Source organism: Ambystoma mexicanum, chromosome 4p (assembly GCF_040938575.1).
Source record: "Ambystoma mexicanum isolate Mex_15411 chromosome 4p, UKY_AmexF1_1, whole genome shotgun sequence".
In the NCBI taxonomy this organism is placed as follows: domain Eukaryota; kingdom Metazoa; phylum Chordata; class Amphibia; order Caudata; family Ambystomatidae; genus Ambystoma; species Ambystoma mexicanum.
Window position 1 is genome coordinate 740673294 of NC_090927.1, and position 25702 is coordinate 740698995.

Below are 25702 nucleotides of genomic sequence, written 5' to 3' on the forward strand. Positions count from 1 at the left end.
AAGGTTACCCTGTTCCAAGAAACTAGGCTGGCCTTCTGAACCTCTGCCCACCAGGTCAGAGTTTAGAAATCCATCTTAACAGCACTCCAAAGTAGCACAGAAACTGCCATGATGCACTGCCCTTGCACTGGAAAGAATGTCGATTTTTACATATCGTTTTCTGATTATTTGTCTGTGCCTTTAAATATAAGAGAATTTACATGCAACTCTTTAAAACAAAAACAATGTGCTGATTTCTAGTTATTTTAACTTTAACCATATCTTTAATTTGAATAGTCGTGAGATGTCTCACAGTTAATGTTGTTTTCCATAATTGAATAGCTTCTAAAATTGGATTTGCCACCGCAGTTACTATTGTTAATGCTTGAAGATTGCTGTTCCTTCTGCTTTTCATCTGTCTCTGTCCCCTGACCCACTGTTCCCTCACCTTTTTGTGTTCAGAATTGGCCTTCATGAGGCATGAAATGGCATCAGAGCAATCAGAAAGAAATTAAAATAAATGTACACTTATTGCTTGTGGCTAATCAGTGCACCGTTGCATTCAGAGTCCTGGACATAACCACCACGCCGCTGACTGAGATTGACCGCTGGCACAGAAGGCAGAAGGTCTTGGGATCCATCACGGAGCAGCTGAGAGGGAAGGAATGTAAAACCGTGATTGCGCTGCTCATCTCTGCCAAATCCCGGCTGCTGAAGAGGTGGAAGTCGGCAGATATCAGGTAAAACAGGGCACAGAGGCAGGCGCCTCAGAGGTGGAAGTCTGTTGATATCAGGTAAAGCGGGGCACGGAGTCAGGCACCTCAGAGGTGGAAGTCTGTTGATATCAGGTATAGCAGGGCACACAGGCAGGTACCTAAGAGGTAGAAGTCTGCAGATATCAGGTAAAGCAGGGCACGGAGGCAGGCACCTCAGAGGTGGAAGTCTGTTGATATCAGGTCAGGTGGGGCACGGAGGCAGGCACCTCAGAGGTGGAATTCTGTTGATATCAGGTACAGCTGGGCCTGGAGGCATGCACCTCAGAGGTGGAAGCCTGTTGATATCAGGTCAGGCGGGGCACGGAGGCATGCACATCAGAGGTGGGATTCTGTTGATATCCGGTCCAGCTGGGTCTGGAGGCAGGCACCTCAGAGGACGAAGTCCGTTGATAACATATAAAGTGGGTCAGAGAGGCAGGCACCTCAGAGGTGAAAGCCTGTTGATATCAGGAAAACAGAGCGCAAAAAATGACCAAGGCTATTTATGTCATACCTAAATCATACAGCTATTCAATTGGTATTTTAGAGTTTTCTATTTATTCTAAAGAACATACGTATTTTATTTATACTAAAAACATTTTTTCATCCTGTGTATGTATTTAAATATTATGGTGCTTTGCTATATACACTCATCTATACAGATTCAGTGGCCTCTATTAGTCCCTTTGTACAATATTCTAAACAGTCGCTAATCATGTCAATAACAGACACAAATGGAACAAATGTCTACAGTTCAGATCTATAAGACACATAGATCTCTCCTATCACTGTAGCTTTAAATAAACCCTGGCAACATCCATGGCCATTTCTCAATTACTTTTGACTTTATATTGGACCTGCCCTATCTTTGCACTGTTAGTGGTTGCTGTATCTATAGTCGACACAGTGTGTTTCGGCTGTCTCTTCAACCAACTGTGGTTCCTCAAATTATGCGGCATCATCAGGACGGATTCAATTTGTTTACACATAAATTGTGTTGTGCCTACAAAAAAAAAAATATATGTGTGTATTAGATAATGGGTGTGACATGTCAGTTCTAACAGGACGACTTAATACGTTGAGTGATTTAATAAAACAGCCAATGAGAGGCATCTTACCTTGTAGTAGTAGCCCAAGCATCAAGACGGGGTGTCATTGGCCCTCATGTGTGGCAGTAGTCCATTATTGTGGTGGACTAGCCAGAGAACTATATTAAACAGAGATGTACATCAGTGTGAAACAAATTACTACACAGGCACACTGTACTGTAATTATATATATAACTACTCCGCGGCTTACCCGTACTTCACATGGAAGGACTGGTTTCACTTTGAACAATGAATGTGAAAAAGGTACGAAAAATCCTGTGGGTCCTATAGGGAACAGGAAAAAAGGTTAAACCCCGAGGTCAGTCACCCTGTGGGCCGAAAAGCTAAATGTGCAGTGTCCGCCCTGTGTCTGTATCCTACATGCGTGCCCCTTCCTCATAACAGGTCCTGCATAGTTGGACATAAAGGGGAGATCTGGCGGATGAACCAACTCCTATTAGCTTAACATAATATTTTGAAAAATGGCGTGAATGAAAAAACCGGCATTTGTAAAAAGGGCTGCATTTGTCAAAAACAAAACATTAACCTTTAGTGTTAGCAGGGAGATGTTAAACTTACATCGCTGAGCTAATTGAGGAAAACTTACTTCAGGGACCGCTGCAGTGCTGCTGCATGGTGTGCAGAACGCCTGGAGGGGTGCCGATAGATGGCGGTTGCTAAGCAACCCGTCCCAAACAAAGGGACAAGCTTCATACACGCTGAGACCCGTGGCGGCCACATCATTTGAGGAACCAAAGTTGGTTGAAAAGACGGCCGAAACACACTGTGTCGACTATAGATAGAGCAACCACTAACACTGCACAGATAGGGCAGGTCCAATATAAAGTGAAAAGTAATTGAGAAATGGCCATGGATGTTGCCAGAGTTTATTTAAAGCTACAGTGATAGGAGAGATCTATGTGCCTTATAGATCTGAACTGTAGACATTTGTTCCATTTGTGTTTGTTATTGATATGTTTAGCGACTCTTTAGAATATTGTATGATGGTCCTAATAAAGGTATCACTACATATTATCCCCACCAAAAATATCGCTGTACATATGGTCGTCTGGAACGGCCATAGGCGATATTTTTGGGGGGATAATATTTTGTGTTTTTGGGTGCGGGTTGTCCCCCGCTCCTTTAAAAATAATGCAGGGATTGCGGGGGTGTCATCCGCAGGTTCCATGCCTTAATATCGCTGCAAAAATATGGCGATATTTTTGTATGGCGATATTTTTGCGGGGATATTAACACATGGAACCCTAATAAAAGGCCACTGAATGTGTATAGATGAGTTGTGTTTTTAGAAAGAATGTGTTTTTTGGTATAAATAAAATACTTTTGTTTTTTAGAAGAAATAGAAAACTCTAAAATACCAATTGAATAGCTGTATGATTTAGGTGTGACATAAATAGCCATGGTCATTGTTTGTGCTTTGCTAGTACTAACCTGGACGATCATGGCTCACCATGTACCCCTTTATATATAACTGTTGATATGAGGTACAGGCACCTCAGGTCTCACTGATAGACTGTCTCATGGTTTGCGATGTGGTCACATTTCTGTCCAGCCTTCTCCGGCCCAAAGACTTTCACAAGGTCTCGGCTTTTTGCATATTTGTTTTTCTGCTAAATGTTCATTTTTGTGTTCATATCCTTTTATCTCAGACCTGTGAACTTGTAAACCTGGAGGTCGCTGTGCAAACATCCTGTGGCTCTGTTTCGCTTTGCTCCAGCTTGTTCCTGTGTATGTATTTAACTATGATGGTGCTTTGCTGTATACAGCCGTTTCAAACCTTCCACTTGAGAGCACCAATTGCATATAGGGGTAGAAGAAGAGGGGAGGGAAGGAAGTGGTTTGAGGGAACAGGGAGAGGCAGAGGTGGGTTGGAGAAACTGAGAGGAAGCTACATTCACACCAAGACATAAGGCACATTCCTGTAGCAAGTAACAATAGTCTTTCTTCCCCATTTTTGTAAAATTAAAGCTATGGCTCCAAGTACTCATGTGTCTTGGTTGTAGAAAGGGGAGGGGGCGAACCAGAGACTGAGGGGTGGCTCATGGCCTTCTGCTACAATTAGAAACGTAGGTTTTAAAAGCTAGAGGTCCATCCATCTGCTGTAAAGGAATATAATTGTCAGTAGGAAGCAAATAGTGCGTATAATTATCATAAAACTGTGCAACCGTATTTAAATGGTCTTTCAATGGCCTCACAATCAATAATCCCAGTACAGATTTCCAGAGTTGAATTTCTATATCTAGGTTCTGCATAATTCAAGGGCCATATGAGAAGTTGTATCCTTTAAAACAAATAAGTATAGCACATCTGGTTCCTGTATACAGCCAGTAATGCAAGACACATTCAAAGGTATATAGTATGTAGATCAATCATTGCTCTTTATTAAACTGGGTCGGGTACCACTCAACAACTGAATTTTGGAAAGCGTGCATTAGTTAATTTGTTATGCAAACTACAGAAGTATTTATTTAATGAAATGGTTCAGTTTCCCATTAATGAAAATGGTATGATTATATCATTACATCTCGCATATGTTCTCTGGCCAAATCAAAAACAGACCACAGAAGGCCAGATTGAAGGTTTTACACTAGGCCAGTGTTGATCACTATATATTATGCAGCATCGAAGAGTAATCGATGGAAAGTTTAAACAAACCACAATCTGGCATTGCTCCAGGAAAACCTCCAGGCCTTTGTTTTTCAGAGGCTTGTGCCATATTCAAATAAGGCTAGGTGCCACCCCAGATTGGTAACCCAACCTGAACTGCTGACACGTGGGTCCCTGCTGCCTTCTGGGCATTTCGCTGCACCATCCCACCCTGATGTGCGTTTTGTTTCCACCAGCTGTCGCCTTAATACTGGCCCCAGGCCTGCTTTTGATTTGGCCAGTACATGTGTGGAATGTCATTTTCGTAGGGCTTATTCATTTGATGAATCCTCATTTAGTTTCCACAACTACATATTCATTTGCTCCCCTTCTGATAGTAGTTCAACATTAACTATACCACAATTCTTAATTCAATTAATTCAATTAATCTTAACATGTGCATCCTATTTGCCTATTTTTGATATCCGCCATGCAGTGCGTTTCCAAGTTCACATATCGCCTATATTACCTATCGGTGTTCTTTTCCCTTGCAGGGGGGTTGTGCTTTTGTGTTATTCTAAGTCTTGCATGAACATTCCTTTTTATTTTTATTATATTCTGCACTGTTGTTTCCACATCTTTGAAGAGCATAGCCTGCCCCCCTCAGCCCATGCTACCATTATAGAGGTGAAGGAGGTGGACCTTTCACTTTCTATCTGTCATGCCTTTATGACTGGACCTCTGAGCAGAGTTCCGGTAGAAGCTCTGGCACGGCGCATAGATGCCTCTGCACTGCTTTGTACTGCTTTGAGCCAGAATAGGATAGAATCTTTTTTACTTATGCCTGCGGTAGCTATGCCATCAGTCGAATCCACGCATGCTGTCACCCTGAAAGAGCCACAGCTCATTTTAGAGAGGCAGCTGTGCCCCCTTATCATAGCAGCTGGGAGGCAACATAGAGCCAGGCAGTCCGTCTTCCCTCTCTACTGCATGGCTGTTTCCTTTCTAAAATGTTTACATTTGAACAATGAACCTGTGTGGTCTTAAAGGTTAATCCACGAAACCACTGTTGTATTAATAAAATGTATTACTTCCTACAAACATAGAATGCTGCCTAGGAGGTACTCAATGGGAAACAATATTTTTGAAAAAAGAAATCCATGCTAATGTTAAATGCGTGCAGGTGAAATCATCTGCATGCATTTAACATTATTACACGTAGCAATGCCCTGAAAAGCAGATTTCTTTTTAGCTTTGTCTATTAGGTAGCACCAAGAAGTCGAAACAATTGCATTGAGTTTTCAGCAAGGAAGATGATGACGCATCTTTTAGGTGTTGTTTGGTTATTTACCAACTCATTGACTGGTACTGGGTGGCAATGGCTAATCCATATGGTCATTGCCACTCACTACTGCCCCTTGCCACTCAAAACAAAATCTACTGGGATCTCTTTGAGCTAGCTCTATCATGCAGTAACATGACGATCAAGTAACATCAAACCTTGGCCTGCCAGTGTTCATTTTAAGTAGTCTGTCGAGAGCTAATGGCTTAATTGCAGCTGTAAATGTACCTCTGGTGTAATTAAAATATCTTAACCAAGTTTGCCTTATGCCACATTACATTTGATCAACCTCTGTACTTTACACTGAAAGCCTGTTACAAACAAGCATTGATAAAGCCAACAATGTTGGCTTGTGTATGGGTATTATATGGGCATTTGCGAGGCACTGCTATTATATTCCCAGGTACTGACACCATTTTGCATCTGCTAACATTAATGGCCAGTAAGTACCAATATGGCAGTTCCTGGCAACTACCTATCCCATGCCTACACAAAAGCCAAAACTGTTGGCATTGTAGATTGATTACTTAAATGGGGACGTGTTACCTGAAACTGTAATACACAGAACCTTCTGAAAAGTCCTGGCATTTCTGCCTTTCACCTACTGACAACCTTTCTGGTCTGGTAATCAGACTGTTTTTCCAGCTGTTCCCATTTTATGGCCAGTTAGTTGTAAGTCCGTCAAATCATTAATTATTCAAAATTAATTTAATTAAGTAGCAATCAATCACGATAAATATAAAAATAAAACCAATGGGGTCTTTGATACAGTACATTTTTAGATAAAATGTTCCTTCTCAATCTTAAAGCGGCTATAAATGATCATTCAAGAGTCCAGTATACCCAATTAACTTTTGCATTCAATAGAAAAATCAAAGCAGGGCGAAATTGTTTAAACATGCACAATCTATGGAGTGGTTCTAGATAGTGGTTCTAGATATTTTGATCTGATAATTGTATAACAATGACAAAAAAGTGCTTTGTATTTTCCTCTGTACGGCTGTTACAGACACAGAGTTTAGATCCATCCTGAGAGCATTTCCCTTTACCTCCAAATGCAGTTGGCTCAAGTGAAAAAGTGTGATATACCGTCTTTCACAGAGGGTTTGAAACATACATAAGGTCATTTGTAGGGTCATTTCTTTAAAATAAGCATGTGGGAGAAAATACCTTTTTAGATATGTTCGATTGACAAGGAAGAATAATTCCCTTTTCACAATCCGTCTAATGACTCTAATCCATCTGGAGTTATTAGTAGGGGGTTGAAAAAATATTCAGGAATGCCTGCACAGAAAAATGAGTTCTGAACCACATTAAGCCAAGTTCTCGATTTGCAGTTTTTTAGTTTCAAAACATCAGACAAACTGTCCCTGTTCAAAGTTGCTTTTTCACTTAGCCATATTGAACACCACATATAGGCTGGCACTAGGGATAAAAATCTGATAGTGGGTGATCTGAATTTCTAAATACAAAAGCTCCTTGGCCGTTGAAGATTTAACAGTCCTCGGGTGGTTTTCTGGGTTTATGTATCAATATCACGTTAGCTTTACACGTCGTGGGGGGCAGTTCTCCTTTTTTAATCGCCTCTTTGTACACGCCGAGGAGGAGTGGCACCAGGATAGAGGTGAACACCTTATAAAATTCCCCTGTTAACCTGTCGGGACTTGATGCTTTAGACCCCGGGAGTTCCCTGATCGTTGCTAATATTTCATCAAGGGTGATGGGTTTGTTAAGAGATTCCCCTTCGTCCCAGTATAATTCAGTTTCTTCGAGGTAGCCGCGTAGGCGCGCTGGGTCTCTCTGGCATTTGGATCTATGTAGCTCCTGGTAAAAGGCACAGAATACTTCTGCGATATCTTCTTCGGAGTGAACCAGTTCCCCCTGTGGGTCCTGCATACATTCTATGAAGGGAGGGCATCTATCAGCAGCAATTAGCCGTGCCAGGAGCGCTCCTGGTTTCTGACCATACTGTCGGACTTGATGCCATGGGCCAAAAAACGTATTTCTCGATCAGCGTTCGTCCTAAACTTATCTAGTTCCTCGCGAAGATCAGCTAATGTCTTAGGTTCTCATTTTTCTGCGTATTCCCCCTCTAATGCTTTAATCCGGATCTCCCCCTCCGTCAGTTCCCTTCTGATGACCCGCAGGATACCATTTTCTTTGGACATGCAGACACCCTAACATAACACTTGAGGGTCTCCCATAAGACTCCGCCAGAAGAGACCAATCTTTAGTTATGTAGGAGAAAGGATTGGATTTCAGCCCCCAGCTCTTGAGCAAACACCGGGTCCTGGAGCGCACCTGATTTGAACTGCCAGGAATAGCCCCCTCTCCCGCCCGTCTTGGGTGCACCCTCCAATAGCACTGGAGAATTGTCAGATAGTGTTCTTTGGAGAATGCGACTGTCCCCTCAGCGGAACCCCCACTTCTTGGGACACTAATAAATAGTCTAATCTGGAGCCGGAGCCATGGACCCAGGAATGGCATGCAAAGTCTCGTACCTTCAAGTGACGTTGTCGCCATGTGTCAACGAGATTGTATAACGTGCAAATGTCTCGAATTTTTAGCCGCGCTTTGGATACCACGCTCGGGGTCACTCCTGATTCATCCCAGAGGGGGTTCAAAGTGGTATTGAAATCCCCTCCCCACACGATCGTGGCTGTTCGAAACACGGCCAGTTGGGTCATAACCCATGCAAAAGCGTTTTTACTGTCTATGTTTGGGCCATATGAATTTACCAGGGCCACTTGCGTCCCCTCAAGTACTCCATGGACCTGTAGTGTCCTCCCAATGTCATCTATAGCGACCAATATCAGTTGAAATTTCACCCATCTACTTATCAGAATTGCTACTCCTCTGGCATAGGAGGAGTAGGAGGAAAAATATCTGTGACAACCCCAGCTAGCACCCAACCTGCCTGCGCTCAGAGGATGTAGTGAGATGGGTTTCCTGGATTAATGTCATGTCTATGCGGTGTCTCTTAAAATATTGGGAGATTCTCAGAATCTTGGTGGGATTGTTCCCCCACGTATATTCCATGTTGCTATGTTGAACCTCATCGGCTCCTTATATGCCTAAGCAGTGTGGCCCTGATCTTCCCAACTGTTGCGTTCTTTATGGAGATGAGTGTTGCTTGGTCCTAGGATGTGCCAATGGAGTGGTCTGGCGAAGACTGTACTCCCAACAACCATAACTACCCCAAAGCTCGTCCCCACCGGCCCCTGTTTCCTACGCCCTCCTCTCAGTCCCTTAGCCCTTCCTGTTCCCCCTCCCCCACGGGCAACCCCCTACCCGCCCATCGATGTAGTCCCGCCCCTTATCCCATTTTCCCTTATGCAGTGCAGAGCTCAGAGCGCTGGTGCCTGGCCGAGTCCGCGAGCCCCCTTTCTTAACTGAAATATATGTGCGTCTGAGGTATTGAACTCATGTGGTGTAGGTGTGAGCGGTCAGTTTAGTGTTTACTGTGTTGCTTCCCCTTATGCCCCAGTTTATACCGCCTCAATCCGGGTCCCTCTGGTCACGGTCATCTCTGCGAGGTCTCTGTCAGTTTCATGGGGGGGAAGGCCTGCCAATCTCATCCAGAAAGGAGCTTGCTGCCTCTGGTGAGGTGAAGAATTGTGTCCTTCCTGCATGTTGGATTCAGAGTTTTGCTGGAAATAGCATGGAGTACGGAATGCTGCAGTCTCTCAGGCGTCTTTTCACCCCTGTAAAAGATCTTTGTGACACTTGTACCGATGTCGGGAAGTCGGGGAATATTTGAATTTTGTCTCCTTTGTATTGGATTTCCCTCTTTTCTCTAGCTAATTGAAGGATCGTGTTGCAGTCCCTGTAGTTTAGGAGGTGTGCGATAATAGGGCGGGGGACTGCTTCTGGTATCGGGCATGAAGCGGGTATGGGGCGGGCTCTCTCCACTACAAACAATGAAGATAGTGCAGACTCTCCGAACAGGTCCTTACACATGGTTTCCACAAATTCTTCCATCTTGGGAAGACCTCGCTATTCTCTCATGCCGACCATATGTATATTGTTGCATCAAGCTCTCCCCTCCAGATCTTCATTTTTAGCCGTTACCGCTTTAACCTGGACCTTGAGCGCAGACACTCTGGCAACCAGCAAAGTATTTCCATCTTCTAGACTAGACACTCTTCTGCTCTACTGTATCTAGGTGGTCGCCATGTTTATGAAGCGGGTGCTGTAGCAGGTCGACTTTGGAGGATAATGGGCCTCATTACAAGTTCGGCGGTAGCCTGCCGCCAAACTTTCAAATTTTTCCGGCACCTAGCAATGGGGAAATACAGGGCCATTACAGCCCTGGCAGACCCTGTATTTCCCCATTGCCAGGCACCGGAATTCATTACTCTCCATTCCCATTTGAATCCCATAGAACTCAATGGGAATTGGGAGGACGGTAGCAGCGGCACTATTCGGAATGGTGCCGGTGCTACCATCAGTGTCTGCTTGCGGGTGCTGGTACGCCCCCAACCGGGTCAGACCTGGCGGGCGGGAAGGAGCCCGCGAGCAGAACTTGTAGTTTGCCGGTCCTGTTGTTACCGGAACGGCAAACTTGTAATGAGGCCCAATGAGTCTAATTTGGAATTGAGGCCTCCGATCCCAGCTTTGAGGTCCAACAGGGTCTCTCCGATGTCCACCTCTGGAGCCTGGGTAACACTCTCTTCAGACTCTCCCATTGGTTCAGTCAGCTCAGCTTGTAGTTGTGGCCTGGGTGTTCTGGCGGAGGGTCCGCCTTCGAAATTCAATTTCCACCGTAATTTGTCCGTTTTCCCCATGTCCCACAGCGGTCTAGTCAGGAGGGCGGCCCGGAGGCGTAGTGGGCGCGCACCTTTCTTCCACTATGGGGGGGTGTCGCGGGTGGCCAACGGTGCGGCAAACATTCAGGGTTGTTGGATCACTGTGGTGCGGCATATGTTATCGGGTACGCCGCTTCTTGTGCACCTTTGGTATGCAACCTGCACTGGCTGCCCGAGCCGTGCATCGCAGAGCCGGAGACTGGAGCGGGCTCCTCACTGCCTCTGCTTCATGTCACTCAGTTTCCCAGTGGGGGGCTCTCGTTTAAGCTGGCGGACTCAGGACTATTGACCCACGAGAGGGCACTGACCTCCCCTCCTTGCGGGTTATGCATTGTCGTTCTTCCATCAGCCTGAGTACACCTGTGGCGCCGGTCCGTGACAGCAGGCTTCCGGATCTCCTGTGGCGGCCTGCTATGGCCCATTTGCAATATGCGTGCTCACACTCACCGTTTGGCGGGTGAGCTCCACGGCGCCGTGAGTGTCGGCTTACTCTGGCCGATGAGTGGGACATTTCGCACTCCGGGTTCACTGCTGTGCCTCCACGGGGCCTGTCACTGCTGTGGGCTTGCTGTTGCTGTACTACCAGGCGTCCCGTGTGCTCCTCCCGGCCCTGGGTTCCACTGTCTACATGGCAGGGGGCTGGCCTCGGGGTGCCCCCCTGACTCTGGAACTGCAGGGCGTTATGACTGCCCCTCAGGATTCGCAAGGGGTCCACGGGTTCAGCCACTGTTGCTCCGATGTCCGTTGCTTCCCCACTGCGCCTACAGCCGCACACCAGTCACAGGGCAGGGACTCTTCACACGGCACCAGGGGGCGTCACCAGTTGTCACACTCCTCCACAGGTGTCAGGTGTTAAGAAGGAGACCACTGACACCGTTAATGCGTTGTTCTCGCCGCCTCAGACGCTATTTTAACAGGATTTATGGGAGCTCAGCACGCAGCTCAAGGGAGAGCCGCCATCACGGTCAGGCTCTCTAGCGCCACCTCCCAAACTAACCTATTCTCACCCTACCACTATTAAAACAACAAAAGCCAGGAGACTTACTCACTTCTCCTGTGAGTTGGTTATTCACCAAGTTCCATTCAATAGAGTAGTTTTAAGTAGTTCCTGATAACTACTTTTATTAACTCACATAGTTCTACTAGTGGGTTTTTCAAGGTTTCAAGCATCTCTTTCCTTTGAGTATTCTTTCGCTCCTTCTGATATTTCTACTCTCTTACTCTATTTGTGTTTATCCTCTTCCTTTCATAGGATAACTTTGTCCAACAGTTAGAACTTATCCCTTGACTTCCTGAGTCCTTGATCTTTACTTCAGTCTTTGATTTCACCTTGGCCTTGGCCCTTGTTTTCTATTTCAATCTAGTTTCTTGATTTCTCTCTCACAGTATCCCCTATTTGGTAGGGAGGGTATTGCGGAGCGGACTCAGCACCCTAGCCTCACAGGGAAAGCCCCGCCCCCTTGGGGAGAAGTAATAGAATCCCGTGATTCGTCACCCCCAAAAAAGGATCTTAAACTTAAAAATTGCTGTTCAACTACATCAAGGGTCGTGAGAGAGGATACAGCCCAGATACCACTCGCACATCTGGGCATTCCTCAACCTTTGGCTTCATAAACCCTCAAAGCTCGAAAGATAGCACCACCTCCATATTTTTTGTAAAATGCAAAAGCCCCATATGACTTGTTTCATTTTCGTAGAAGTTTTCTCTATATGCTGAGACAGGCTATTTCGAGACAAGGACCTTACTCTCTAATAGTCAAAATCGCTGATTACGTCTAGTGTATGATTTTCAATATGACAGGAGCATGGTATCCTTTTGTGGGGGTTATTAATCATAACATTGGACTTTGTTATTTTAACAGTCATTCACCTAGAGATCATAACAATACTGTAAGGCTGCAAAAGAGCTTTTAAAGCAGCCGGTGTACACCCTACAAGGACAACATCATCTGCATATGATAGACAGGGGATATATCTACCAGACGTTCATGGGATATCCAATGTATACACAGTGCAGTGAGCTAAAATGTGGCTGTGCACTCTCGAGTGGGTACCTTCCCAAAGAACAGGCCCATACATATTTTTTCAATACACTAGTAGGCTATCCTCGAGGGCCGTCAAGTACAGATTTAAAAGCAGTGGAACAAGTACACACGCTTGCTTTTCACCCTGATATATCACAAAAGTCTGAACTGGCAGCCTCAGAATTTCTCCATGTATACCCATTTTACACAGAAGGTCCCATAATAAACACCTATCAATATTATCAAAAGCCATGGACAAGCCCATAAGAGCTAGATACAAAGGTTAACTTTTTGCATTTTGTTACTTTTCCACAATCAAAGACAAGTTAAAACATTGCTATGTGGCTTCCAAGGTTTCAAGGAAACCTAACTGTAAATCTGATAAGATATTGTTCTCTTCTATCCAAGTCCCTAATTTTCTATCAGAAAATTGCTTGATATCTTTAAGGATACGTCAGACAGAGAGATTTTTTGTAGCATTATGATGCATCAAGGCTACCATTTAAAAACATTGGTATAATAAAGGTTAGCTAGGTAAATATTAACTTCCATGTGATTAGAAAACCTCTAAAAACATTACACAATAATACAGCCTACAGGAAAACATCAGTTATGCAAGTCATCCGGAACACCATCCAGTCCTGGTGCTTTTAGAGGGCTAAATGTCCAGTGTAGGAGTGTATTTTTTATCAAAGGTTAGTTCCTCTGTTAGACTCCTTAAACAACAGTAACATCAAAATTAGAGAAATGGGTTGATGGATGACAACCATAAACCTGTGAGAAATTATCTAACCAAATATCGCCTGGTATGTTATCCTGTAGAGCATCTAACACACTATTTTGATCAGAACCTGCTGCTACTAGTCTTTAGAACTGCCTTGTATACTTTGCATTGCAGGCTGAGTAGAACTCATCCGACGAGCCCTTTCGGCATTATTATTTGCCCTATCAATATTTTCTCTATGGTCCGTTATTGCTGCAACCTCAATTTGTGTCAAATTCTTATTAAGGCATCTTAAGAATCTCCCTTCAAACTGCTAGCACACCTTGTCAAACCAAGTCTTCCCCATTTGTTTCTGAGAATGCGTTCTAAACGTCTTTGCTAAAACAGAGCTCAGTATAGTGTTCAAGGAACAAAAAGTATCCAACATTTCTTCAGGAACAATATTGTATAAAAGACGTAAAGAAATGTCAGTTTTTCCCACATTGAACATTTTTTGTACATATCTAGTTTTACATTCATCCTACCGTTTTACCTTTTTTTCTATTGTTACTAGAAGACGCAGACCTATCTTGTGTTCCAGGTTCATTGTTAGTATTTGCATAGATAATAACCTTACAGATAAACGGAAATGGTCACTATCAGGTCTTAGAATCACTTCAAAATTCCTTATTTTACCCCTGTCCTCTAATCTGAAAAAAATATAATCAATTGGTGCCAAGGGTGTCCCAATTAAAGTGCTTTTTCTAGTATTGTCTGTCTTGAATCTTCCATCTAAGACACAAGTCTCAGATTCCATCAAGAAACCAGCATGTTTCCTTCCTTGTCTATTTACAAAGGAAGAACAAATTCTTGATATTGGACTATCCCAAGCCTCACCTTCTTCACATCCAGATTTGATGATGTGGATGTACCAATATGTGCATTAAAGTCTCCAGCTATCGAAATGCAGTCCCAAAAAGTATTGTTCCCCATCCGGATTCATTACTAGAGCAAAAAAGATATTCTTCAGATTGACAATTAATAAATTTTATGAACATCATTATAAAAGTAAAAAATCTGATAGTTGCTTCCATTAGTAATAGTGATGGATAATATTTGAATATTGGTCTTCAAATGCGGTAATGCAGCCACACAAACTCCCATCAATGTCATCACAAAAGATGCTAAACCCTCCATATGACCATCTCTAACAACTGGTTGCTAGTACAATAAAAGCACTATACCCGTCTAGATAAACTGCATCAATTTGCCAAATTGCATGCCGTAAAATGATATTGTAATTTGTTACAAAGGTCTTCCAATAAGTGAGCACCATTTGATTCTTTAAACATACAGCATTTCATTAAAGTATGTCCATTTGATCAGTGCTCCAAATAAAATTATCCTGTGGGCTATAAAATTATACATAAAGGTTAGTTTAAGTATCCATAGCCTGCATTATATGGCCGATAAGATAGCTCAGGGAGTTGAGCGCTCACTGCTGCGATCTGTGAGTGATCTCCAGGTCGAATTCCAGCAAGGCCAACTCAGCATCGCATCATTCTGAAGTCGATAAATGAGTACCAATTTCGTTTTGGGTGATATTGTTTGCAAATATATTCTATATAAGGCGCTTTGGCGAAAGTGCTATATAAATAACACATCATTATCATCATTATATTGCTAGTTGGTGCAGATTGTACTCTTGATGTAAACTCTTGCGACCATCTCAATTGAACTGTGGAAACGTTTGCTGGTAAAGTTCTAAAATGTATAGCCACAAAACCTTCGGCAAGATATTGATTCCCTAAACCTATTCTTATATAATCATAGTTTGTATTCATAGGGTCAGAAAATCTTTCAACGTCCCTAATATCTGTTCATATCACCGAGGAACATCCTCTGATATGCCTAATCCAATGTATGGCTTTGTTGCATAAGGAGATTAAAGCTTCATATTTCCCTTGCAACAACTTTAGAACCCCACACAAATGTACAACCATTGGATCAATACTAACACCAGGTTTCATTTTCTCAACTTGAGTGTTTAGTATTGGTGGAATGTATGTTTTTCCAACTACCCTTTCATTAGTGGTTGCTCTAGTCGTACTAGGTATATATAATTATACCTAGTATTATTCCCATAAAGTCATGTAGCCTTCAGGAGAGGCGGGAAAAAGGGATACTTATTGTTATATTTTTGGGCTGTAACCTAATTATTAGTTATAGCCTTTGCACATGTACCCCTTTTGGGCGAATTTCCTTTAACAATTCAGCAAATCAACATTCCCTTAGGTTCCAAAATAGTTTTTGGACTTTTACCAGACCTTTTTTTCCAATGCAGAGATGTCTTTTAGGTGCTTCAGATCAATCTTCATGTTTGCAACAACATCCTCAATGTATCTTAAATCAAATTGAAGATGGGTAACGATATCCATTAGATGGGTACATGCCAGACAAATGGGTTGCACTTGAGGATGAGGATTTGCATGGGTCCTATCTCTTGGAATAGATACATGAGCTATAGCTAGTGAATGCTCATGTATACTTGGCAGGAATGTGGAAGCAACAATCCTTTCATTAGCTTCTGTGGATTCAATATTCTTTGTTGATTCTGTGAGGGGTCAGAAATGTGATACAGACACAAAGGTAACGTTTTCTCAAGGTTTGCCATTTATTTAAAATAAAAAGGGGTTTTGATAAACTCCTAACTGTCCCTAACCTAATAGAGAGGTCCCTGCCTATCAAACTAAAACTAAAGAAAAATGACCTAGCGTCCAAAATATCTCTGGTCCTTACATTTACATATAACAAAATCGTGCAAGGGAAAATATGGCTGACCTTTGATTCAAAAAACAGTTTTGTAATTCAAACTCAAATGTTATTGAAAGCACTCCTTGTGATCAGGGTTGTATTCCCTTCCCCTGGATCAATTCAGGAATACCTAAATTAAATAGCAAAGTTTTGTTCAATGAAATAGAAAAGTCTTTTTCAACCACTATGTCTTTTCCAGAGATGCAACAAATGTCCTTTTCACCACAGTTTGTTGATAATTGAAAACAAGTAAATGGGCCTCATTATGAGTGAGCTGGTCCTGAAACAGCGGTGGCGGTAAATCCTCCGTCACCGTTGTTTCCGGACCGGCTGATTCCGAGTCCTGCAGGGGGGAGGTGTCACTCCCGCCAGGTCTGACCTGGCGGAAGTAACACCACCCGCCTGCAGGCGGACATGGAAACATCGGCTCTGTCATAGACGGAACCTGTGTTTCCATGGTCCCCATCCTCATGGAGCCCTATTGGACTCTATGGGAATAGGTATTTACAGAATTCCGCCTCCGGAATTACCGGGTCACCGGGGTTGTAATGCCCCAGTGATTCCGGCAATCACGGAGGCGGAATGGTGTTACAGGTCCGGCGGCAGCCTGCCGGTTTTTCCGACACGGCTACCGCCGGACTCGTAATGAGGCCCAATGTCTTCCTCAATATCCCTCTTGAAAGGATGATTGAATTTCTACTCCAAACCACAGGTTCAAAATAAAAAACACATGTTCTGTTACCTTGTCAAACGTTCTTCAAAGAAACTTCTTGTCAAGATAGCGCCTCAGTCTTTCTCAACACTTCATCTTGAAATAAAAAACACTTTTGTCAGGATAGAAAAAAGCAACTTGTTTCAGTGATGCCACTGCTTGTCAAACAAATGATACAGAACATGAATTCTCTCAATTCAACAAAGGTTCTTTCCACATATCTTTCTGCCACAAAGATATTAAACCATCATCTTGTTTCCCGCTCTACTCGCTTGCCAGGACTAACCACTATAAGCCCTTTCCTGATAGGAATAAAAACATCTAAAACTCCTACAACGAACTTCAAACTTGGTGGTAGTATTGATTCCAAGATCCTCCACACCGATCTCTCTTGGAAAGAGATTTGACCAATGACTGCCTTTTTTCTTATAGTCTCTTGACTCTTGACATCTTATGTTCCAGTTTTCCCTAAAGTGACAACGAAATGTACAATAATTATTCTCAAAGGGTCTCTCCTTGGTTTCTAGACAACCTTTTGCCTGATAGCAGTTTGGGTTACTAGCTTCCTTCATTGAAATCCCAAAAAGGAAGAGTTGCGCCCTTGTCGCCTTATTATAGTTTCTCAGTCACTTGGCTGTTGGCACTGTGAGATGCAGGCTTTCCCAAAGGTATATCTCTGAAAAGGGGGTGTATGCTTTATTTATTAAACGTTTCTCACAACATCTTGGCTGATGGTAATGCTGGTTATGAGCTTTTCCCATTGGTTGTCTTGATATGGTATGTCCATAGTCTCTTGGCTGTGAGTAGTATTGGTTAGAGGTTTTCCCCACTGCTAGTTTTCCCAAAGCGTTTTGCCAGCCTGTTGGCTGTGGGTAGTACTGGTTATTAATGTTCCCCTATTGTAGCCCCTTATAAGGGAACTTTCTTCTTTGCCACTTAAATTCGTTTTCTTTAGCTATTTGGCATTCAGTAAAGTTTTGCTTTACAATTTCAATTGTTCGGTATTCAAAATGATCCTCGGGTGACAGCGTCCATTTACTGAGCACCCTGGGGTCAGCATTCACTCTCTGCCAACTCACTGGTTCTCTGCGGCAGCTCCCTTTTTCTATCAGACTTCGCAGCGTTCGGCCGGCTGTTTCTTCTGCTCCCGCGAGCCTCTGGTAAGTTGCACTGCTGTTTTCTGAATGGTTGGCAGCCCTGTTGATCTTCTGCGACTTTGTCAGTCTGCCTCACACTGATCCCGGGGCACTTCTCCTTAGCTGAGCTCCTTCTTAGTACACTGCTTTCCGCTGCACGCACTCTACAGTTCTGCTTACTTTCACCTTTTGGGGTGTCTTCTGCATGCAGGATACTTTCCGTGTCATTCACAGCTTCTTGGCCTCCTTCCTCTGCTTCACCTTCATTTCCATTGTTTCCTTCATTCCTTTAATACCATCCATTCCACAGCTGGGCCTCATCTTGGGTTTTAAATATCCCACTCAGGTCCTTTGAATGACAACAAGACTGCACCTTTGAATATTCACCATTCTGAGTTCATATTGCCTCTTCCTCATCCCAGTACTTTAAGCATTACGAGAACTGAAGTCCATAGAAGAATATATAACATTAAGATTTTTCCTGTTACTTTTAACTAAGTCAGGTTGTTCTATGAACTGAGAGTTATTAGAGAAAGGGGGATTGTGGGAAAGGTCTGTAATTCAACATTAGAGTGAGATGTTTCATTAAGGCAGACATATGACAGTGCAAGGCTTTCATCTTAAATTCTTGAGGCTTTGAGGCACCAACTTTGTTCTGTTTAAATGGCTTTTTATAACAGTCGTTTTGGTCATTGAAATTCAAATGATTGGTACATTGATCACATGCCTTAAGGATCTAGGAATTATTTAATCTTCATTCTCAGAAGAAGATGAATACTGGGTTTCTCCTAGTGGAGTCACCCTTTCCCCGTGATAGCCGTGACCTCCAACGTAACGCTTCCCTCTGATACCACCCCCAGGGTCAGGGTCAGGTAGCGGCTGCTTTTCCCTGGCCACATGGGAGGAGACTTTAGGCTGGGGTTTGGTGATAGATGTAGAATTCATCACAAGGCACACAAATGTCTATTTTGTGCACCTTTACCTGAGAGGACAAACATATGTCAACAATATCAATACGCGATGAAAGTATATTAACTAAAGGTAAATATCTATTAGATAAACAGATGGTTTCAGGTGTTTCTTTAGTTGTTACATTAGACATCCTTCTTGATTATCTAATTACCACTGTAAACGTGAATTCATCTAAATCAGAGGGTGCAGCTTTAGGAAATTCTCCAGGGATATAAAAGGAGGGACCAACAGATTTGTCTGGCCACCCCATTATCTCATAAGGGAGATATGTGTCTACTTGCCTGGTTTCAAATTGCTTAAAATGTATCAAAGTCTCTGTAGTGCTCCCCTCCATATCAGAACGGACTATAAAAGGCACTATTTTCTACTAAATGATAATCTTGAGATTCAATTACATTATTTACAGGTGAAACATTGGGACTTTAAAAGGTAGCAAGGGTTGTTTCATGGCTCGTGCCCTTTGGGTTGGATTAAGCCCTAGTCCGAAATAGGTTTATTTAGGATTAGTGGTGTTAGTACACTTAAACTAGATAAAAGACTCTCTATCTCCCCAATTAAAACATTACCCTCTGATATAGGTTTATGTATCATAAAGGATCTTTTATGTAGATGAACTACTGGTGAGAAAGAAGCTTTAGCTTGGCTTTGAGCCATAGTAGCAGATTGTGAACAGGTTTTAAAAGCAAGAAGGAAAAACACAACCAGAATTAAAATTACCCTATTGGACAATGATAATTAAAACAGTTTAAAAGATAATATAACTGCTGGATAGAATTTACAAGAAATGTCAGCGTACACATTTCCTTTTAGTCTGTGGCCGTGACAGCCATGACACGCCCCACACAGCTATTTCTCAGTCACTGTTTCTTACTGTTTCTTTCCGCTTACTAAATGTCGATATAGTTAAGAATAGCTTATTTACTCTCCAAGATTTGGAGAGTAAATTGGTCTTGTGGCTTGTGGCTATAGAGATAGTCACAGACCAATATAAATATGGCAATATATAGAAAAACCAGACTCCAAGCTCACTGGTCGAACTGGTCAAACTGTTAAGAAGGAAGCAAACCAAAATTCCTCTAAAGACCGACTAATGATATGAAGGCACATCTGTACCTCCACATCTGCCTCCTTCAGGATTCTGGTACTCAAGCCTACCAAACCAGTGCCTAAAGAAACAATATTTACACATGAAAGGTTCGACCAGGTTTAACTAATGGTCTGTGCGCACAAGAGAGCTTAAGAGGCCACAGGTTTAGACAGAAGAACTATGTCCAGGTCACAGGCTCACTGCTCACAGGCTCACAGCGCAAGTGATCAAGAGGTCAAGTGATGAAACTCAAACCTAAGGTAATGCCCTGCAAATGTTATATTGTCAAGTCGCCCTGCTGCGCAAAGCAGCTGATTCTGACACTCCTCACACCAGACGCCTTTCTCCAGATAGTACAATTATGGCAATGCCTGCATATCCCCACACATGCCTACACAAAAGTCAAAACTATTGGCTTTTGCAATGCTTGTTAAAGATTTAACTCGGCTTGGGCCATAGCGGTGACATCCCCTCTCTCCACCATGGTTTGGACCCACTCCAGGCACCAGCAGCAATTCAGGGCAGGGTCAGAAGCTTCCATTCAACCATCCCATTTTCTGCTCTGGAAACAGGCATGGGTCCATGCTCTAATCCTATCCTTAGCACGAGGCAGGGAGAGAGAGGCGTGAAGAGTCCTTAACTTTCCATATAGGCTGAATTGTTGGGGCGCTCTTTGGGGAGATTGAAAGCAGACTTCATGGCAGCCCTCCCCAATAGATTGTCTCCGGCCCTATTATATGTATATCTTTGTATTTGAAAGAATGGAAATATGTTAAGATTCTTTGCAAATGCAAAGGATACATTTGCATTATGCAGCAAGTGAAAGGCAAATATGATTTTTTTTTGGCAAGTTAGTTTTCGGAACTTGGCCCCGACTATTACACAGCATCACCCTAGTACCCTCTATAGATGGGCAACTCCTAGTTTATACCGTAATTCCCCACATATTTTATTTCTAAACTGTGGCAAATACATTATTTTAAAAGACAGTATTGTCACAAACTGTCACCTTTTCACCTAGAGGTAGGGCAAGCCGATCAGGGCTCTAGCCAACTGTCTGACTCTGGCTTGGCTCTAGGCCCTCTGGAAATCAAGAGCCAAACTGGAGCCACGCTGGACATCAAGAGTGCTGTTGTTGTCAAAGGTAGGAGCTGTGGGTAGAAGCTGGGGAGGAGAGTTGGGAGCAGGCAAAAATGAGACGGATGGGGAGATGAGTGAGAAAGAAAAGGAAGGTTGGAGGTAGAATGGCAGAGCAAGATGAGGAAATGATAAGGAGGGAGAGAAAAGGTAAGGGAGGCACAGATAAGGTGAGCGAGTGGAGACTTGGAATAAAATGATTGAGGAGACTTAAATATTTGTTGAAAAACGAGAAGAGAAGGCAATAATTGCTCAGTGAGTTCCTTCAATGTGGTGCGAGTCAATGTGTCTTGAAATGGTCCTTGGTGCTTCTAGCAACGATCACCCCCTTAGGTAAACACACAGAGGATCATAAGAGCACATGCACTGTTTGTGGAGCCTAACAGGGCCATATTTCTACCAGGGATGGAAAAATATGTGAGTGACATCCTCCTTTTGAAACATAAGTTAAGGGAAGAGAGGCACACTAAATGAGAATGAGAGTGCAGAAAACACGGCCATCTCCAAATAAAGCATACACCATAATCCGACAGTGAATAAAACATGAACAGATCTTTGGGAAAGACTCTAAACATAATTTACTAATTTAAACAACTTTATTTCGATTGTTCAACCATAAAAGTACATTCAGTTAAAAATAAATAAACATTACAATCATAAAATTCATAAAAGACTGAGGATATACAATATGGGCTTAGACTGGGAACAAAGGCAATAGATGGTCAGCCAAGGAAAAAGTTTAAACAGATATAATTATAAAATTGCTCGCTGCAAGAAAATAAGTACAAGAATAACATTCATTGTTATGAAATACAAGTGGTTTGGCTCCACATTAGAAATTAAAAAAGAAAGTTTGAAAACTAGTTAAAGTATCGTGAGTAGAGAAACTTTTCCCAGCCTCACCTACTTTCTAATGGACACAATTGGCACAACACTATTTCGCCAGGAATTGTGCTCTAAGCAGCCATGCTCTGTGGATGTAATGGGCAGTTGCATAAACAACATGAACATCTGCACATTGACTCAAGAACCTCACAGCAATACAAGATTGGCGGATCTTAGACTCTTTCAAAATTGATTTTACATACATTTTTCTTAGGTGGCTGGTCTTGTCACAGAACATTAAAAAATGCATATCAGTCTCAATACCCACCTTAAATAATGGACACAAATTGGAGTTAGCAGGATGCCAATTACAGGTGAAAGAGGCCACTGGGAGACTACCCAGGCTAAAGTGCAGATACAAGGCATTTTCATATGCCGGGGAAATCTTATCCAAACATAATTTGGAGCTGGGATGAATCCTCCATTCGAGATAATCCAGACCCAGCTTCAAGGATGTGGCGTCAACCCAAGTAAGTTTGTTACTTCTTTGCTTGACCATTCTCTTGAATTTCATTATCGAAGCCTGGTTCGTAGCACTCAGACTTACCCACAGTTCAGACATATCTAGATCTTGAAGAGTGGATTTGACATGTACAGACCATTTCAGACTTTTACCACTCTCTATTTCTAAAAGATGGAGCGCTGCATCCCAGTACCTTTCGAGGGCACGTTGCTTCCATACTCTGGTCCAAAAAAGGACTGGTCTCGCATGGATCTGTTTGGCTACTAGAGAACAGCCCACCTCTAAAAAGACCAGAGAAGTCAGAGCACTAGGAGATAGCATTAAAAATGTCTTTAAAAATGTGTGCTCACAAGAACTAATCTTGGAGATATTGGCGTAACCCAATAATTCAGATCCGTAGAGAGCCGCGTGCAATGCTTGTTTCTGGAATAAATCCAATGCTGGTGAGACTGCTCCTTTTCCATGTTTCACATAAAAGTACTGGATTGCTCCACTAACTTGCTCTAAAATGACTGTGGACTTGAGGATCTGAGCTGCCCAACTGGCAGTTTCATGGAATCTTAGTCCCAATTAATCAAAGAATTCAACCTGTTCAAGCGCCAATCCCCCTACTTTGACCTTGATTGATCTGTGTTTCCAGGGTTGAGGCCTGAAAACCATAACCTTCGATATATTGATTTTTTAGAAAAATAGAAGGGCACTTCCTTAAACCTTGAGTTGTGGTGGTGATAAGGACTGCGTTGTCTGCATAAAACAGGGCTGGGTATTTATTGAGTCCAATGTTAGGGCTGTCCTGGGATTCCGCCAATAATGCATCTATAATTTCTTGAATGTACATATTAAAGAGAAGGGGACCAAGACACAACCCTGTCTGACCCCCTTCTCGACATCAAAGGGTTGTGTCAATTTACTGCCCAGCGCGTAACAAATTCTGGCCCTGTTAGTAGTGTACAGTTGGCGAATTATGTGAATCAGAGCATGGGGAACATTCCGTGAGGCAAGTATCTGCCATAATGTTTCTCTGCATACGGAGTCAAACGCGCTCCTTAGGTCCACAAACACCACATATAGGCACATTTTCTTTAAAACAACATATTTCTGTATCAATAAAAAAAAAGCATAAAACACTGATGCATCGTTCTTCTGGCTTCCCTAAAACCAGCTTATAAATCATGAATTATACAATGGCTATCCACCCAGTCCTGTAAATGTTTTTAAAATTACTTTCCCAAACAGTTTCCCAATGCTATCTAGGAGTGAAATTGGGAGGTCGTTTCCCGGGGTTTCCCTGCCACCTTTCTTATAAATGGGTCGAATCATGGCCTGCCTCCAAGAGGCAAGTATGTCACCCGTACACAAGATTGCATTAAATACCTTAGATAGCACCGGGGCCCAGATTGTTAAGGATTTCAATCAGGCACACACCCGGGTCTCGCCTGACATGTAATACACAAATGAAATACTTCAGGTTCAATATTCTGAGTGATATGCCACTCATATCACACCCGTCTCAAAATACCCCCCCCCCCCCACCCCCCAGGTCACGGTGGGGCTAGTTTCTAAAGGTAAGTATTTAATTATTTATTTAAAATTCAAATCACACATACGTTTATATATGGGGCAGCAATCACCAATGTGGTGATAATACAAATCAGAAAATAAGTAAGGCAACTGAATTCACTTTTAAACAGCACAGAAGATAAAACACAGGGAAAAGACAGTTTTGGTTTGTGAACAGATAGCGCTTAGGCTAAGATTTCCCCCTGCAAAGTTCTTAATTCACACATGAGACATTCTACACAGATGTAAGTAAGTAGCAGGTATTCAGGTATAAAATAACAGAATACAGAGTTTGAATATAGTCTTCCCTCCCCAAACAAGAAAGAAAAGCACTTTTGGAAATTGACACTTTTTAAACTGACAGTTGAAAATGGCTTTGTGAACAATACAAACTGTGCAAAAATGTTTAAATTGATACAAATTCCTATGAGAACAACACTAAACAGTTCCTAACAAACGTGAGCTACAAGATAAACAACAGTACACACTTTAGATCAGAATGGAAGTTAAGAAACACTTTGGATGGGAAAAGACACGTGTAAAACTTTAGCAAAATGTGAATTCACTGCAAAATTTCACTATGAGATTCTTAATAAAAAACGGCTCAATACACTGTTCTGCAATGCGGTGGATGTAGCTAAGGGTCTTAGGTTTAAAGGAGAGTTGAAATTAAGTCTCTAGCTATAAAATTGAAGAAGTTATGGAAGTTTTAGTGAGAGGTGTTTTTGAAAAATCTATATCAGAGAAAAGTAGAAATTCGGTTTTAAAAATGACAGATTGGTTTTATTAAACTATATTAATGACCATGAAAAAAAGAATGTCACCCATGAATCTCCACAGTTACGCACCGCCGATTGTAACTCTTCACGTACGATACTCTGGTTTCTGTTCTATATTTGAATTACTTTATTTAATCCAAATCACTAATGGGTTATGGTTTAATGAAACACATGAGAAAATAAATTAGCGCAAGAATGGTTCTGACAATATTAGGGTTCTTTAGTTAAAGATGGGATAGGTTGAGATTGGGATAGGACAATGCAAATATATACTATGGGTTACTATGATTCCTGTTAATACTTACAGTCCACTGTAATTTAAGATTGGACTGTCAGGGTTCTGGTCATCCTGGATCGGGTCTACCGGCAGCAGGGCACCTCTGGCAGGATGGTCAGCTGGGCGGTTCTGGTCAATTTGAACTGCACCTAAGACTGGATTTGGATTGGACCTTCTGGTCACGGGACACGGTAGATTAGCAGGATGGCGAGTTCAGAAGGCAAGCATGATGGTAGCAAGCCAGACTGGATCAGAATTATTCTTTCCTGAAGTTTAGGATGGTTGGATTTGGGCCTAGCTGAAAAGAGTTCAGCAAATGCTGGGCCTTGGTTTTGCAAAGTATTCTGGAATCTGGACAAGATGAAAAGTTCTGGACAGGATGAAGAAGTCAGGAACAAAGCACTGCACGGAAATCAGGATGTAGTCAGAAATCAGTGTGTGTCTGTGTGTGGTGAAGTTCCTATATTTATCATGCCAAGCAACATCTCAAAGTTTATGGTAGGGGCAGAATTTCAAACCACACCCCCATGGCTGTGAGTGGTCAAAGGAACTTGCCTTGTTCTGGTTGGAAGTC

At 42.6% G+C, this 25702-nt stretch overlaps 1 protein-coding gene across 1 annotated transcript in view; it reads left to right on the plus strand.

Annotated features, from left to right (window-relative positions):
• The window catches only part of LOC138452855 (uncharacterized), a 1928742-nt gene that overhangs the window by 104335 nt on the left and 1798705 nt on the right, over positions 1–25702 (plus strand). The window contains exon 5 of the mRNA XM_069605205.1: positions 546–719. Within this exon, the coding sequence (XP_069461306.1) occupies positions 546–719 (174 nt within the window). The remainder of the gene's footprint in view (positions 1–545; positions 720–25702) is intronic.